General features: G+C 36.4%; 1 protein-coding gene across 18 annotated transcripts in view; it reads left to right on the top strand.

The window, feature by feature from the left end:
- EFCAB11 (EF-hand calcium binding domain 11) overlaps positions 1-18,649 on the top strand; it is a 144,715-nt gene that overhangs the window by 45,989 nt on the left and 80,077 nt on the right. The window contains exon 6 of one of the 18 annotated variants that reach the window (XM_049113410.1): positions 5,684-5,738. The exons of the other annotated variants lie outside the window; for them this stretch is intronic. Within the exon in view, the coding sequence (XP_048969367.1) occupies positions 5,684-5,723 (40 nt within the window). The 3' untranslated portion in view covers positions 5,724-5,738. Of the gene's footprint in view, positions 1-5,683; positions 5,739-18,649 lie in introns of those variants that run through there. 18 annotated transcript variants of the gene reach the window in all.

Raw genomic sequence — 18,649 nt, 5'->3', positions numbered from 1 at the left:
ATGCTCACATCTAATCCGGATGGGTCAGCTGACATACTAGTTTTAATGGTTTGTGGTGATGAATTTGTCATAGAATCGGAGCCTTCTCTGGGTTATAAATTGCTCAGACTCAAATGCTATGGAAAATTTACAAGGACTGCCATTAGAATAGAATGTTTTAAATTACCTCAGTTGTACTGGAGGAGAAAAAAAAAAAAAACCCTGATTAGAGCTGTAGCAGATAATCATAAGTTCACAGTATCAAAAAAAAAAAAAAGTTTTTGGACTGTTTGTCAAATAATAAACCAGATAATGGCAAAAGTACCTGTCATATTTTGAGTGCCCAGCATTGCCATGATTTTGTTCAGTCCTCACAATAGCCTAATGAGTTGTACACACACATTATGATTCCTATTTTCCAGATAAGAAAACTGAGCTTAGAGATGTTAGATAATGTTCCCAAAGTCACACAGTTAATAAATAGCTGGAAGTGTTCTAAGTTGCTTGTTATCACCTTCCGTTCATGATATTTAAAGTGAGAGTCATCATCTTTGTCCTCAAGTCAGCTCTTTCCTTTCTATTTCTGTCAGTGATACCATGATTTTCCCAGATTCATTCTTGCAGTCATCATTGATTGTTCCTTTTCTGTCCTTGCACTAAATTTATTCCATCTCCGGTCCCTTTGCTTGTGCACTTTCTGCTGTCAGCCCTCTTGCCATCCCCTTAGTGCAGGTGTCCAGGCCCCCTGCCTAAGTGTACATGCTAAAAGCCAGACCTTAACTCGGCATTCAAGGCCGACCACCTCTGCCCACTCTCCTTGGGTTCTTCTAACTTCCTTCTTGATGAGCTATTACCTTCACCCCATCATGCACACGAAGACTCCTTTCTGGGATGTCCCCTCCTTTGCACCCTGGTCTGTGAGCCCTGCCCCTTCCTCAGGATGGGGTCGGGTCCCCTCCTCTGTCACGCATTCTGATCCATCTATTCCTCAGTGACCATCTCCTCTTCTCAGTGCTCGTGACAGGAGTTTCTGTATCTCATTGTGCATGAAGCGTGTGCCACCTGCCTTGCACTGCCGTACAGCTCTTCCTGCATGTGATCTGCCTCTCTGTCAGCAGTGCTCAGGCGTGGGGTCTAGACCCCTCATGAATATCTGGAACATTACGCCCAGAAATGTGAGTTTCTATGCCCCATGTGCATGTATGAGGAGAGGAGTCTTTATGGTAACATTGAATTTGCTGGGTTAAGAATGCTCCCATTAATCCCCCAGAGATTATTCAGACACCCACTGCATAGGAAAAGGACCAAATGTGTGTATGTGCCGGCTGGGTGTTTGTAAAGATGGCCTTAACAACTCACCCACCTTTGTTGGCACACCCCTTCTCAGGGTACCTTGGCTCTCCTCCCATCAAGACCTAGGGTTTTTCTCCACTGTCTGAATCTGAGCTGACCCTGTGACTTAATTTGACCAAAGGGTGTAGCAAAACCTAGCAAATCACCAAACCTGAGGGTGATGGTGGGAATCACTGCCCACCCCCAAAGGATCCCATTTGAAGCCGTGCCTTTTGCCCCATCAGCCACTTAGGTTTTGTCCCATTGTGCACACGCAGATGGGGTTTGAGATGCTGCTTGAATGACAGTGCATTTTGAAGTTCTGTATTTCTATAGAAATGGCCTTAAATGTAGATAAGAAATTGTGATTAGGGACACCTGGGTGGCCCAGTGGTTGAGCATCTGCCTTGGGCTCAGGGTATGATCCCGGGGTCCTGGGATCCAGTCCTGCATCAGGCTCCCCACGAGGAGCCTACTTCTCCTTCTGCCTGTGTCTCTGCCTCTCTCTCTGTCTCTCATGAATAAATAAAAATCTTAAAAAAAAAGAAATTGTGATTATTTACACACCCTAATACTATAATTGTATGTTGTCTCTTTATAATTTCCTAAACGTAATCCAAAGCTAACAGTGATTTTTAAAAATGCTTATATTTTCACAAGACTAAGTTTAAAAAAAACAAAACCCTACGTTCTTAGTTTTCAAACACCTGGAATTTTCCGTCCCCTCTCTCCTGCTCATTATATAGAAATAAGCTCTCTGTTTTTGCCAAATAGCAAAACAGCCTTTATTTGACAGTGTGTGTTTTACTTTGGTGCTACTGTTGAATCCTACTAACATTTTCTTTCATGGAAAATGACCATTTCTTCCAAGAGTATATGATTGGTTTTTTTCAAATGCATGAAGTTTTAAAAATGAAACTTCATTTCAGGCAGAATGATCTTTGGTTTTATATGAAAATGGAATATTTTTTAAGGTTCTGTGGCTGATCATCATTTTAAAACCTATTAGTTGTAACAGGCCAGCTTGACAAATGAGACGTTTTAAATTTAACTTAGACAAAATACCTCATGATAGATTCTGAAACTAGGCCAGGAGAACTATGTTTAAATGATTCTTGAATTTGTTTTTTAAGGGATAGTTTTCTCCTTTAAATGTGTGTTCAGTAAAACACAGTTATTCAAATTCTGGTAGACATGTAGGAGCGCCAGCCAGATTCATGCATAACGCAGACGTGGCATTGTTCGTGGGGCTTTCACTCCTAATGACTGACCTAATGTGTTGTGTCTCCTTTTTCTGGCTGAGAGAAGGAATCCCATTTTATAAGCATTTTATTCAGTAATGTGTTCATATTGCTTTTTACCTCATACTATTTCTCAGATCGCAAGAATACTTGTGACATATTGAGATAGTTCATATTGCTAGAAGAGTACAAGGTAATTTGGATAGAAAATACGTAATGTAATAGCTTTAGTCACAGAATATAATTAAATTAGTGCCTAGTGTAAAAATAGTGAAAGGATTTATTTTTAGTTTTTAATGAATCAGATGAATGTGATTAAAATATGTAAATTAAATAACAGCATTCATTTCCATGCTCTTCTCTGTAGCATCAGCTCTCTCGAATACATATTGTAAGGAGTTCATTTTCTTCTCCCCTACCCCCTTTTTCAGTAAACCCAGTATTCAAGACGGTGAGTTTGATAAAGTAGGGAATGCATTTGTTACACGCTTCGAAGCCTTAAAGCAGAGGGGTTGTAAATTGGGCAGGCATGTATTCATTCATCCGTTCAGTAAATGATTATTCAGTACCTACTGTGCACCTAGGGTCTTTTGGGGTGCTTGGGGGTAGAGCCATGAGCGAGGCAAACAAGGTCCCTGCTCTCAAGGAATTCACAGTCTATTCGTAAGAAGACAACTGAGCAAACAAGTTAACTTCAGACAGGAATAACATGCTATAAAGAAGGTAAAATACTACAAGAGAGAATGATTGATGCCGTATTCATGGATTCTGTAGTTTGTTATGTCATTATATGATTGTATTTTATTACATCATAGCGTATTCTGTCTTTTATTATATCTCTATATATATTTATATTAATCATTTTTGTAGCCACCTGTAAGGTTATAAACCTTGTAAAAAGAGATGAAAGGATAAAAAAAAAGATGTTAAGAGTCCTCAAGATGTGTAGGTTTTCTGAGCATTCCCAGTTTACAAAGTCACACTAATGGGCTGTCGTGTCCTTTTCTGTATCCTCACCATCCTGCTGCATTTGTTTCTAATTATCAGTAAAGTTCAGTTCAACAGATATTCTGAGTCCATGCTGGGCACGAGAAACTGTTGAGTCCACTGGGCTGTTACAGACGAATGTGGCAGAAAATGGGATATACTTGGATGGGAAAGCAACTTTCCTGGACTGTATCTATCATTTCAATCCGTGGTCAGCTACCTCTTCTAATATCTTATTTATCCTTAGGTTACAAATCACAAAATGATATGAAAGATCTAATGATATGAAATGATATGAAATATCTAATCTAAATGTCAGTGATTTGTAATGTTAATGCAGTTCTTCATTTGTTCTTCTTCATCGGAGACACAAGACATGAAAAAATGATTTTAAGACCTTCACATGTGTCAGTCCCGAAAGGGTATATTACTTGAATACTTCTCTTCTTAAGGAAGGGACTTGTTAAAAATTAGCAATTTAATAAAATATTTAAAAGATGCGTGTGTACACACACACACACACACACACACACACACACACATACTTTTAAATGAAGCAACACAAATTTGTAGGCTCTGCTCTATCATGGTTATGATTCAGGGTATCTGATTTAGACCTGGGAATCAGGAAACAATATAGACGATCTCCTCTCTATGTGTCTTCAGACCGTATTAATATACTGACTTAAAATTTCCACTGAACTAAACTTCCTAGTGATTTACAAGGCATTAAAATTGCATTGCTGAGAACACTTATGGAGTCCTCCTTCAGAGATAATTAATAAAAAATATTTTGTTATTAAAAGGCAACAGTTTAGGTTTCATTCTGGCAAAGGTAAGTTCTAGAAGCCTTTCCATGGTGTGCTGCTAGTAATTCCACTCCTTGGATGCTTGCTTGTTGGCTTTATTCTTTCTAACTCTCCCTGTTTCTGTGGTTTAATAGATTTTCCTCCTGTTTAGAATAACACTGTGGAAGCCAGTGCTGCATTTAGTGTCTATCTCCAGGCATGGCCAATGCCTCTTCTCGCTGGCTTTGTTCCAGGGGTTCTGGAAAAGAGCTGATGGAGCCGCACTGTGACCGGGCAGAGCTTTTTCAGCTCTCCTCCATATTCTCTTGTCATATACATGTGGAGCATCAGGGTGTATTATGTACATGTAAAATAATTGAGACAAAAAAAAAATACATACGTGTTCCCCCTAGGTTAAGAAACAAAACATTCCATTCCAAACATGGTTGAAGCCCCGTGGGGAGCCCTGCCTGCTTGCCTTTCCCTTCCTCTGCCCCAGAGATAATCGCTATCCTGAATTTTTAAAATCATTCATGCGTGCCTTTCTATTTTATGACACAGATTTATGTATTTGAAATATGTAGTATCGTTTTATTTATTTTTAAACCTTACATATAAATGCAGATTGCTTTTTCTCTAATCATTGTCTTTTTGAGACTTATTTACATTAATACATGTGTCTTTCATTTACTTTCCCTGCTATATACTAGTGTGTCGGGGCTCAAGGAGGCATAATAACTTAGCACCCTCTTTCACCATCTAGAATAAATTGAGAAAGAGATACAAGCGTTAGAGAATAGTAGATTAAAATGTCAGCTCTGTTTTGAAATAGCTCTGTTGGAGGGATGGGCGTGCTAGATTGTAGCCAAACGAAACAGGTTTCCCTTCCAAGCACAGGCACCCCACATGCAGGCCTGCCCCTGTGGCATTGGGGAACAGAGCACTGTGTATGCCCCCACAATCAGGTGGCTCTTAACAGAGAAAAGGTGGAGCAGTGCCCATCAGATAAGTCACTTTTCTAGGAGGAATGCATGAGGAGATGGGGAGAGGCTGGGAATATTACTCCAAAAGAGGTTCCTCTGCATGCAAATATAGATGGGTGAATCTCTGTAAGATTTACCTTACTTATCAAATTCTTTTCCATTATAGAATTCAATGCTTCATGTTTAAATCATAACACCTAAATTATAATTTTTTGCCTCAGTGTAGTTACGTGAAAAGGCTATCCACAAAACACCTCTGACCTACCAAAAAGCCAATTCATAGACCATTTGGAAATTGTCTCTGCATAACACACCTTTTACGTTTTAACTAATCTGATGCTAATACTGTATTAATGCTTTATTTTCTACTTAGAGCTTGTGGACATTGCTGTCATCCATCCGAAGGCACTTGAGTATCAAGTTACATATTATGCTACTTGTATAAGAAAATGGTGTCATGATTTTGTTAATTCTTGATAAGAATAGTTTCTTACAGGATCATAGACTTTCACCAATGAAAAGATCCTTAAAACTTGGTACAGTCTTATTTTACAGATGTGAGTTTAAATGACCGCCCCCCCCCCCCCCCCCCCCCGCCAAGGTCACACACCTAAGCTGGTAGAGATCAAGGTTAGGAGCCAGGCCTGTCAGTCCAGCATCCAGCACAGTGTGTTCCTCCCCATTGCAGTGGTGCCTTAGTCCATCCAGGCTGCTATAACAGAAGACTATATATACACTGGGGGTTTTAAGCAACAGACATTTGGTTCTCACAGTTCTGGAGGCTGGGAAGTCTAAGCTCTAAGTGCTGAGACATCTGGGGTCTGGTAAGAACTTGCTTCCTGGCTCAAGACAGCCATCTTCTTGATGTGTCCTTACGTGGCAAAAGAGACAAGGGAGTTCTCTGGGTTCCCCTCCCTTGGGAGCACAGCACCTAGAATGAAGGTTCTACCTTCCTGACCTCACTACCTCCTAGGGGCCTCACCTCCAAATACCATCACTTCAGAGGTTAGGTTTCAACATACAGATTTTGGGGAGAGGTAAAACATTCAGTCTGTGCAAGTGGATTATAGAATTATAGCTTCATTCTCTCCGTTCATAATGTGGATGTATTTTTACAGTCAGATTTCCTTGACAGATAGGTTTCGATGCCTTTTGCTTTTTGTTGCTGGTGTCCTTTTGTTTCTTAACACTACAGGAACTGTTTATCGTAATTCCTTAGATTAGCTTTATCGAAGCAATGTAGACTATTTTACTTCCTTATTGTGGACTGGAGTTTACTTGCTAGCCTTTCCAACAGGTTGTATAAATAAGTGTCATGATAAATTATTACAAAATGGCATATTAACAGTTTGTAATAGTTAAAATATGGTGTAATAGTTTGAAACAGGTTGTAACAAGTTGTAAATTTCTGAGTATTTAATTTTTTAAATATAATTTTTCTGCACATAGTTATCTTTTAAGTTAGTGTGTTTAATAATACAATGAGTACTTTCAATCCATGAACAAAAAAACTTCCTGCTTTCCTCGCTTAGGAACTACTATCCAGAATGAAGTGTTTATTAATCCTTTGCTTTAAACACACACACAAATATGTATGTATATACACACACACCCCTATATATTTCCTTAACATTTAATCTTTCTCATTTTAAAACTATATAAAAAGAGTATCAAAAAAAAAAAGAGTATCAGATGTGTGTGATCTTTTGGTGACTTGCTTTTTTCACTCAGTAATATGTTTCTAATATTAATCCCTGTTTTGTGTGTAATTAGAATTCACTCATTTTAAATGTGTATAACATTCCATTGTATGAATTTATCAAAATGTATCCATTTTCCTGTTGATGGGCATTTTGTTTCTCCCTCTAGTTTTGCTTATTTTGTCTATTACTACTAATACTGCACAGTCTTGTGCCATAACTCCACATGCCCAAGTGCAACTGATTCTCTTAGGAGTAGAAGTCCTGGGTTATAAAGTATGCAGATGTTTACTTTGATAGTGCCAACATTTTATAATGCCAAATGATGTTTCCAAATCATTTGTATTAATTTGTACTCCTATCACCATGTGAAAGAGTGCTGATCTGCATCTTCTCCAACACTTGGTATTATTAGACTTCCTTTTCCATTGGAGTGGGTATACAGTGTCTCATTGTGGGCTTGATTTATGTTCTCTGATTATAATGGATCATCTATCATATATCTTCATGTTTATTGGGTTCTTCTGTGACAGACCTATTCATAGCTTGTATCCGTTTTTGTTTTATTTTCTATTGATTTGACCATGCTCTTTATAGATGTTCTCAGTACTAATGTTTTGTCATTTTAACAAATATCTTCTCCCAGTTTATGGCTTGTCTTTTCTCTCTCTTCAGATATCTTTTGAAACATAAATTAACTTGGTTGAATTTATGAATCTTTTTTGTAGTGGAATGATTGTGTCTTATTTAAGCAACTCTTATTTCAAGATTAGAGAGGCATCTACATTTTCTTCATAAAATTTAAAGTGTTGCTCTTGAAAATTAAGTCCTTAATTCTTCAAGAGTTGATTCTTGAGTATTGCATAGTATGTGGGAACTTTTTCCATGTGAATAATCATTATTTTCTACTTTTTTTTTTTTTTGACTGTACCCTTTTTTCTCTATAGCTCTGCCATGCTGCCTTTGTTCCTACATTTTGTATTCTGTTCCATTGGTCACCTTGCACCAATTTCACAATGTCTTCATAAGATCTTAATGTTAGTAAGGCAAATCTCCCTCTTTACTTTTCTTCTGCAGTAGTATATTGATTATATCCAGTTCTCTGCTTTTCCATATAAATCTAGAACTGGCTTGTTAGGAGCCAAAAACCCTGTTCACATTTTAATTAATATTTCTTGAATCTACAGATCAATTTCTGGAGAATGAATATCTTAGTGATACTGTTTTCCTATCCTTGAATGTGGAATGTTTTAATTTTTTATTCTTTTTTTACTTGTATGTTTTTATTTATTCATGAGAGAGAGAGAGAGAGAGAGAGAGAGAGAGAGAGGCAGAGACACAGGTAGAGAGAGAAGCAGGCTCCATGCAGGGAGCCCAACGTGGGACTCCATCCCGGGTCTCCAGGATCAGGCCCTGGGCTGAAAGCCGCACTAAACCTCTGAGCCAACCGGGCTGCCCTGGAATATTTTCTATTAAGTATTTTTTAAAGCCTTTCAGAAAATTTTTGAGGCACCTGGGTGGCTCAGTCAGTTAAATGGCTAACTCTTGATTTTGTCTCAGATCATGATCTCTAGGTTGTGAGATCGAGCCCTGTGTGGGGGTCTGCACTGGGCATGGAGCCTGCTTAAGATTCTCTTTCTCCCTCTCCTCTGTCCCTTCCCCACTTCTCCCTTTCTCTTTTTAAAAAAAAAAAAAAAAAAAAGCCTTTCCTTTCTTCCTTTCCAGTTCTCATGTCTTTCATTTCTTTTCCTCGACTTACGCACTAAGATTGATACTTTCAAGTGATGATAGTGTCTGATTCCCAAACTCAGGGGGAAAGACTTCAGCATCTTATCACTTAATTTGATCATAGCTATAGGATTTGGTGTTCTGTGTCAGATTTAAAAAGTTCCCACCTAGTCTACTACATTGAGAGTTTTTATCAAGAATCGGCATTAAAATTGATACATGTTTTTCTGTATCTGTTGAGTTGAAGATAATTGGTTTTTATTGTTTAATGTGGTCAATACGTGTATGTATTTATTAACCCTATTTGGTCATGTTATCTTTTTTTATATACAATTGCATTCAGTTTGCTCATATTTTCCCTAATGTGTGTGTGTGTATACACTATTAGTATAGGAGCATGTTAAAACAAGTTCTCAAGTTGAAATTTCTGTACCCACTCAAGGTATGCTTAGACCAAGGTGCCACTCTAGATGAGGGACAGTCAACATCCATAACCTCTCAGACATGGGTTATCATTTTCCTTTTATTAATTAATTAAAATTTATTAATAAGAGACACAGAATGAGAGAGAGGCAGAGACACAGGCAGAGGGAAAAGCAGGCTCCATGTAGGGAGCCTGATGTGGGACTCAATCCTGGGTCTCCAGGATCAGGCCCTGGGCCAAAGGCGGCCCTAAACCACTGAGCCATCCAGGCTGCCCTCCTTTTCCTTTTCTCTTGCTACTTTGCTTAGGACAACTTTCATATAGCTCTTTGGGTATTAGCCTAATGTGGGGAAGTTATCCTATGAGATAATCAATCCATGATGGGTAAGCCTTGGGTCTCTTTACTCCTGATCTCTTCTCCTATGATGCCACCAAACCAGAGCCCAGATTCAGATATGGATCCTCACCCTCAGGGTAAACATGGTTCTGGGATGCTGAGTTTCCACTAACCATTTTGGGTTTGAGCTATCCCAAGAATATGACCTGGCCCTACCTTTTTTTTTTTTTTTTTTTTTTTTTTAAACTGTGCCTTTAAGGTAGTTTTGTTTTAGTTCTTATGCAGCACTTTTGTTTTTTTCAGTGGAGAAATTGATCTATCCAAAAACAGAAAGTCACATGAATTATTAAGTACTTTTTCTCTCAAAACTTTTTCTAAATTCTGTTTTCCAGATATTGATTTATTGGGCAGAGCATTGGATTTACTAAGTGTTAGAAAAGACAAAGCTTATTTGTAAGAGATGTAGAAAATATATGAAATTAGTGATACATTTCTAGTTTGTGGATTCTGGCATTTCAGTTGTGCTCTACCTTCTCTTGCTATCTGAAGGATATGCCTAAGTATTTCTAACCACTATTGTTCTTCTCTTGAATATCATTTAGAAGGTGTAAGCTTAATATTTCTTTTCATGTGATGTAAAAGCATATTGTCAGGAAATAGTGGTATAACTTAATGAACATGCCACTGAATCTCAACGTTTTTATTTCACCTATTATTTATGAAAGAAACAATACAATGTTTTATGTTTTCATCAAGGTATTATTTTTGCTTTAAAATTTTATTTATTTATTCATGAGAGAGCGAGTGAGAGAGAGAGAGAGAGGCAGAGACACAGGCAGAGGGAGAAGCAGGCTCCATGCAGGAAGCCCAATTTGAGACTCGATTCTGGGACCCTGGGATCACGCCCTGAGCCAAAGGCAGATGCTCAACCACTGAGCCACCCAGGCGTCCCTTCATCGAGGTATTATATCTAAAAATCACTTATGTTGAACTTGACTTCAAGATATTACAGTGCATTTTTACTAATATCTAGCATAAAATAATTTAACTATGAGTATTGATAGTGCTCCAAGGAAGAAGGACTCTGCCTATAATTTACTTATGGCTACAATTTGTTACAGAGAAAGGATATGAAACAAAATTAACAAAGGGAAAGGCAAATGGGGTGTAGTCCAGGGGAAACCAGGTGCTAGCTTCTGAGGATCGCCTCTCAGTGAAATCACACAGGACATGCTTAATTTTTCCAGCAGCAAGTTGTGACAATATGTGTGAAGTGTTGCCAACCTGAAACTCATTCAAGACTCAGCACCCGGGGTTTTTATTGTGAGATGATAATGTAGACAGTCTCTACCTGGCATGTACCAAAGATCCAGACTCCCAGAAGGAAAGCAGGTGTTCTTCATAAGCCATATTGCACAAACAGTTTTAGGCACAGCAATCATATGAGTTAATGTTAGTGAAAAACTTCTGAAAATCCAAGTTTCCAGATGCCAGCCAAAGGCGAGCCTCATAAGCAGGATAGCAATCAGTCCTGCTGTGTTAACTGTTTTCTGTGCATGGAGTCACCACTAAAGTTTTTAAAGCACCTACTGTGTAGCAAGCACTGTTTATTCATTTTATCCTCACAATAGCTATTTCCTGGATAAAGAACCAAGACACAGAAAGATTAAGATACTTGTCCAAGGTTGCACAGGTAAATCAGGATTCAAATTTGGAGTTCAGATTTTATGATTTATCAAATGATTTATTGTGCTTTTTCTTTTAATTTTCATCTTGTCCCATCTTATGGATAAGATGCTTCATAAAACTGGGATTTAAAAAATTGTCTTCATATAACCTTTTTTAATCTTCAATGTTTCATGGGTCTTAATTTTCAGGTTTGGAAAATCACTCTAATTATCATGCAAAACTTTCCTGATTTCATAAACTTTTCTCAGCCTTTGTGTTTCTGGATTAGAAGATCTGAATAGTTTTTTTTTTTTTTTTTTTTTTTTTTTTCCCGTATCCCTACAGACTGCTTGTTTGGTCCTTGACCACTAATTTAGTTCCACTATTTCTTTAGACTTCCTTTCAGTATCTCCTGAGCTGTAGCAATCAGAACTGCAAGCAGAAGGTATCACTGCATCATGGTTTATGAACAAAGACAGGGCAGCATTTTCAGCATTTCATTTCCTTCCTTGTAATTCTCATCATCGTGCTAGCAGTATTGTCTACTCAGTAGATTGGACAATGACTTAGGGAATGGTCTTTAAATGCCCCTAGGTGGCCATATGGGATATAGCTAATAACTGGCATGACTGTTGGAGCTTGCGTCTCTGTAAGTGTACTTTAGATTATTTCTTTTCTGATTGAAATGAAGAAAGCCACTATTTACTATATCCATTCCTAAGGAAATACATTATAGCTTCAAGAAAAGTCTGAATGTTAACACATGTGCTGAAATATGATACAGATGTTTAATGTCCTACTGTAATACTACTTCACTGTTCAGAGTCACCTGCTTTTTTGATCCCTGCCTAAGCCTGCTTGCTTTATTTCATAACACCTGTTCTCAAGAATATATTTACAGCCTGTTGTCTTTTCTAAATGGTTAGTACATATGTTAGAAAAGGGTTGATTTTTACCCATGTCATTCAGTAAATACCTTAAAGATTCCCTATTACTTAATTTCAGTGTTATTTTATTTCAGCATAACAACATAATAGTTGTTTTTATTTAAATACCATATAAGAAGTCTTGATATATGACTGAGATATGACATTTAAATATCCATGGATAGCAAACAAGTTATTTCTATCTTTAATTTTTCCAAAAAAATAGTAAAACTTTCAAACTACTGAGTGATATTAAATGTTCTTGTTACTTCTATAGGCTTAGAGAGCATATGTCTATTCTTTTATGCTTATCTTGAGCATCCAGTTTTTCAAGACTTTTGCTGCCTTCTATTCTGGTCTTTGCATTCGTGGTTCCCTGTTTAAACACTGCATTAAAAGAAGAGTCTTACCTATCCAAAGTGACTTCCCCCTAACCCCCTCCCTGAATAAATCTCTCCTACTGGTAGAGATTTATCATTTACAGCACTTACCAATCTCTGAGACTATCTTTTGTCTTTGCATATTGTTTCTTTCTCAAACTTGACTATAATAGCTCCATGAGAGCAGTAATGTTACCTATTCTATCTTGATTACCTCTGGATGTTCAGGTTAGCACAAAGCACGTGGTCGTTTCAAACTTGTTGTATGAAGCAGTGAATTAATTTTATTAATGACTATAGAAAAATGTTATTCATGTTAGATGTGATATATAATCTTTATCATTCAAACATATTAAATTTTCTTTGAGTTTCTTAGAACTTGAAGAGGGTGTCCAAACCAACCTTGGGTTTAGGTTCCCAAGGTTATATTTGGTTAAATATAATGGTTATATTTAATCTCTAGGCTTGGTTAAAATTTCTGATGCTTTGGGCTATGAGAATTGTATATTTGCATAAATCATCAAATCTCCAATTAACCAGGACTCCTACCAAATTTCAAGATACCAAATGTGTACTTTCATTTTGTGTGTGTTCATTAGAAATATTTTAAGTGAAATAAGTCAATCGGAAAAGGACAAACATTATATGGTCTCATATATAATGAATTATATATTCATTTGGGGAATATAAAAATTAGTGAAAGGGAATAAAGGGAAAGGAGAGAAAATGAGTGAAAATATCAGTGAGGGTGACAAAACATGAGAGTCCCCTAACTCTGGGAAATGAACCAGGGGTAGTGGAAGGGGAAGTGGGTGGGGGGTTGGGGTGACTGGGTGATGGGCAATGAGGGGGGGCACTTGGCAGGATGAGCACTGGGTGTTATGCTATATGTTGGCAAATTGAACTCGAATTAAAAAAAATTAAAAAATATTTTAAGTACAGAAAGGGATAGATAGTAATTTAATGTAACTCTTCTGCTTCAGCTACCTAGCTTTATCCAGTCTTAGCATTTGCCACATTTACTTCAGATTTTTAAAGAAATAAAATCATACATGTAGAGTTGAAAACCCCTATGCATTCTTCCCTGAGTCCTTACCCTCTCTCTCTTTAGAGAGAGAACTGTGATAATCTATATTTTGGTATTTATCAGTTTTATGCATGTTTAATACAACTGGGTAGGCATTTATCCATAATATGTAATCTTGTTTTACATGTTTTCCAGTGTCATATACATTATATTGTATCATTTATAGCCAAGATCTTGATTTTTTTCACTCTACGTTAAGTTTTTGAGATTCCTTAATAATAATACATGTAGTTCTTGTTGTTCATTCATTTTCATTGCAGTATAAAATCTCATTGAAAGATAAATCTATATTTTATTTATCCACTTGCCTATGGATGGGTGTTAATATTGTTTTTAGTGACTCACTATTTAAACTAAATACTGCAGTAAGCTTTCTGGTGCCTTTTCAACTGTACACAAGAATTTCTCAAGGGCAGTGCTTTACAATCTTTTCACCTTATTGCACTCATAGACAATAAGTATGTATAAAGTGCATTTAGGTAAACAGACAAGTTGCTTTTGACCGTCTGCCTGCTCAAGAGGCTTTGGGGCTCAAGATCTTATAAACCATCCATAGCAGAGTTTTGGGAAGCTGTGTTCTAGGGCAGTGACCTTTTGTATTTCTCTGAAAGTATTCTTAAAAATAATGTACTTCCTTGTGCATTTTTAGACTGATAACTAATCCTTTCTCCATGGTTGCATATGATTTCCAGTGTGTTATAAATATTGACTCTTTAAAATAAAACTATTCTGCTCTTAAATGTATTCCTTGGAATCTAAATATCATTGTGATTTGATACACATCATTTTTCTTTCTTTTTTTTTTTTACACATCATTTTTCTTTTAAAAATGTGTAAGCATTTAAAGTGATATGAACAGATTCTTAACAATTTGAAAATTTAGATTATTTTTGAACTCCAATATCTATTTATTTTCTCCTACTAAATTTTATCCTAATGCAATATTTTTTCATCATTTTGGTTTTCTTTCACTTCTCATTTTTAAAAATCAGATTTATTAAGGTATAATTTATATATTATAGAATTCTCCATTAATAGGTGTAGTCATATGAGTTTTGACAAATGTATATGGCTGTGTAACCAGTACCAAATCAACATATAAAATATCTCTCTTCCTTTCAGTTCTCTACCTCTACTCCCAATCTCTGATACCACTGATCTTATTTCTATGTCTATATCATTGCCTCTTCCAGATTGTCATATAAATGGAATCACCCAGTATGTGATCTTTTGTATTGGTTTTTCTCACATGACAATGCATTTGAAATTCATCCACATTGTTGCATTTGTCAATGGTTAGTTCCTGATAGTTGCTAAGTCACATGTTCTTGTATGAATTCTACTACAGTTTATTCATTTACCAGTTGATGGACATTGGGTTGTTTCCAGTTTGCGGCAATTATGAATAATTGCTATAAACATTTTGTTCCAGTTTTTGTTTGGATATTTGTCTTCATTTCTTTTGGGCTAATAAATGTAACTTCTGAGTCACACGATAGGTTTATGTTTTAATTTTCTAAGAAGCTGGCAAACTATTTTGCTTTCTCACTAGTAAGATTTAAGACTTCCAGTTACAGTTCATTGTTACTGGCACTTGGTATTGCTAATTTTTTTGTTTTGTTTTTGTTTTTAGCCTTTTCTAATAGGTGTATTGTGGCATCTCCTTGTACTGTTTAATTTTTACTTCCCCAAGTGATTTAAATAATTTTTCTTGTCCTTGTTTGCCATCCATATCTCTTGTAATGAAGAATGTGTTCAAGTCTTTTGCCCATATTTTTATTTGCTTGTTTTGTTTTGTTTTTTTGCCTATTTTTTTTTTAAATTAAGTACTAAGTTGCAAGAGATTTTTATATATGCTAGATACAAGTTCAGTGTATGACTTTTATTTTCATTTTCTGAACTTTTTTTTTTTAGAAAACAAAAGTCTTTTATTTTAAAATCCAAGTTATCAATATTTAAATGATTCTTTTTTTTTTTTTTTTTTTGGTCTTACCTTAGAAATCTTTGCCTAATGCCAAGTATGATGGTTAATTTTATGTTTGAATTGGGCTAGGCCATGGTACCCAGTTTCTGATCAAACAGCAGTCCAAATGCTGCAGAAAGATTTTTTTAAGATATAATTAACAGTTAAATCAGTAGACTGAGTAAAGCAAATTACCCTTCTTGATGTGGGTGGGCCTTCTCTAATAGATCAGTTGAAGGACACAAGAAAACAGACTGAAGTCCTCCAAGAAAGAAAGGTTTCTGCCTTTTAACTACCTTTGGACTTGAGAGACTATAGCATCAACCCTTCCCTGGACTTCCTGTTATTTTACATTGGTCTGTTTGTCTATCCTTGTGCCAATACCACCCTCCTGATTATATGGCTTTCTAATAAGTTTTGATAATCTAATAGTATAATTCTTACAGCTTTGTAATTTTTTTAGAATTGTCTTGACTGTTTTTAACTCGTGTAAATTTTCACACTTACATTCTTAACTACTATGTTCTACTGCCTCATAAGTGATACTCGCTTTCATTTTAGTGAAATAGCCAAGATACAAGCCAACTAACCTCAAAGGAAGTCATAGAATTTATAACACACAGTTGGCATGTTTTTGTCATTCATTTTCTTTCAAGTAGTTAACATTTTTTTCCATTTAATTGTTTACTTTTTATTATCATTTTTCAACTTATCCTAAACCACCTTCAAAAGAAAAGAAATAGAAAAGCAAATTCTGTTTGTTTGTTTGTTTGTTTGTTTGTTTATTTATTTATTTATTTTATTTTTTTAAAAGATTTTATTTATTTATTCATGAGAGATACAGAGAGAGAGGCAGAGACACAGGCAGAGGGAGAAACAGGCTCCCTGCAAAGAGCCCGATGTGGGACTCGATCCTGGATCCCGGGATCATGCCCTGAGCCGAAGGCAGACGCTCAACTGCTGAGCTACTCAGGTATCCCGCAAGTTCTCAGTTTAGAATCGATTTAAAATCTAGTGGGAGCCTTTGATTATGAGGTCAATTAGTTTGAGTCCTTTCACTTGACTATGCAATCTAGTACGCAGGAGAAAGGAGTCCTACAACAAATATTAAGAAAGGTATACTTGTAAAATTTAGAATAAATGGAAATCAAAAAAGTCATCAATAGGCCAGATGTGGAAGAGAACATACTAGTAGTAACATGGACACCCATTACACCTCTGACATTTCTGATAGAACAGATTTGTTCCAGAGAGTTTATGCATATTGAATTTGGTTCGACGTTCTGTAACACTGTGACTTCCCTGTGTTGTAATAGGGGAAGAAGCATTACTTGGCTTTCTTTAGAATTAGAGTAGTAAGACCTCATAAAGTTATGGCCAGATTGAGTCAAACTGAGTATCACAGGATCCTGAATCATAAACCTTTCCACACTTACTTAGAAATCATTGTCTCCAAGAATCCCAAGAATCCATATGAGCCCAACGGTACAAATTAGCTTGGTTTGGTAAAGGTAAAGCCTGCTCTTTGCCTTCTTCAGAACTATTTAGTCAGACATGTATATAAAAGAAAATTATGGGCAGCCACGGGTGGCTTAGTGGTTTAGTGCCTCCTTCAGCCCAGGGCCTGATCCTGGAGACCTGGGATCAAGTCCTATGTCGGGCTCCCTGCATGGAGCCTGCTTCTCCCTCCGCCTGGGTCTCTGCCTCTCTCTCTCTCTCTCTCTCTCTCTCTGTCTCTCATGAATAAATAAATAAAATCTTTAAAAAAATTATAATACATGTTTATAGTAATTGAGGTATTTGGTTTTTTGTTTGGTTTGTACAGGGGGATTTTTTTTTTTTTTTTGGCAGCTTACCATAGCTAAATAAATACACTGTAGGTCATTGAAAAATAGAACAAATTAATGTCGAGTAAGTGATGTGGTTTCATAGGACTATACCATAGTTGATATAATCACTAAAGTAAATAAGTGATATCGGGAAGAAAGCAATAATGGGTGCTGTGGTCCTGAAACAAACCAGCATCTGGAACAACAAAAGTGATGAAAGGAAAATAATAAAAAAATGACCTAAATTTCATCAAAGAAGAGGTGTCTTTCTAATGTCTTTAAATACAAATCAAAGAAGTAAGACAAAGAGAACAGACCAAAAAGAAAATAGTCATGTGAAATCAGTCTGTTCATCAGAGCTTAACAAAAACAATGGGGCGTAGAAAAAGATGGGGATAAATATTGACTACAATAGCTACTATGTCATGATCAGAGGACAGGAAGATGGGTGTGTTGGCAGAAAGAAAGGTCAAAAGAAAGAAAGTGCAGTTGAGGTCAATTCCAATGAGGTAAAGGAGTAGAGGAAGATAATTCCATGTGGGCCATGTTCAAAGGTAATGAATGTATATCCTACCGTTGTGCACATTGCTTAGCAACACGCAATTTAAAAAAAGAATGAAAAAGGAGCTACAAAAAGCAATTAAAGGAAGAAAGAGGCATATGCCTTGTAAAGTGATCAGGTACAAGGTGAAAATGAGAAGAGCCAAGATGAAAAGTGAATTTAGACCTCGAAGAAGGCTCAGATAAAGATCCACATTTGTTAATTGTCTCTCAGGCCAATTAAAAAAATAGACACTGAATGGTAATAACTGCCCAAAGTAGACATATTGATTGCCACCAAAAATATACTCCATACCCTTTTGTGTGAAACATGGAAAATAGATTTAGATATTCATATGGTTTAATATTTTAAGAAAGTATATTTTAATTTCGAACGACAAAAGCTGATCTGTGAAAATGATTATTTTAAAAATATTATTTAGGAAGGCATTTGGCAATGATTTCCTTCCTTCATTTTCTTATTTCAGATATGGATTGTTGCTTTGTACCTATCTAATACCTTATTTAAAATATTTGGACAGTGGGTAGCAACCAGCATGTTTGTAAAGTTCAAAAGTACCTTTATGTAAATAAAATAATAGCTTCTAAAGGCCAGTAGACGCATTTAAAAATAAGCAAATAAATCAATTCATCCCATACTCAGCAGTGAAGATGGAATGCATTCCCAGTATATGAATTTAGATTTGACCCTGTAAACACTGAAAGCAAGGCAAACCCCCAATACCACAGTTACCAC

The sequence above is a fragment of the Canis lupus genome, chromosome 8 (assembly GCF_003254725.2).
Source record: "Canis lupus dingo isolate Sandy chromosome 8, ASM325472v2, whole genome shotgun sequence".
Taxonomy (NCBI): Eukaryota; Metazoa; Chordata; class Mammalia; order Carnivora; family Canidae; genus Canis; species Canis lupus.
This window is presented reverse-complemented; position numbering and strand designations above follow the sequence as displayed.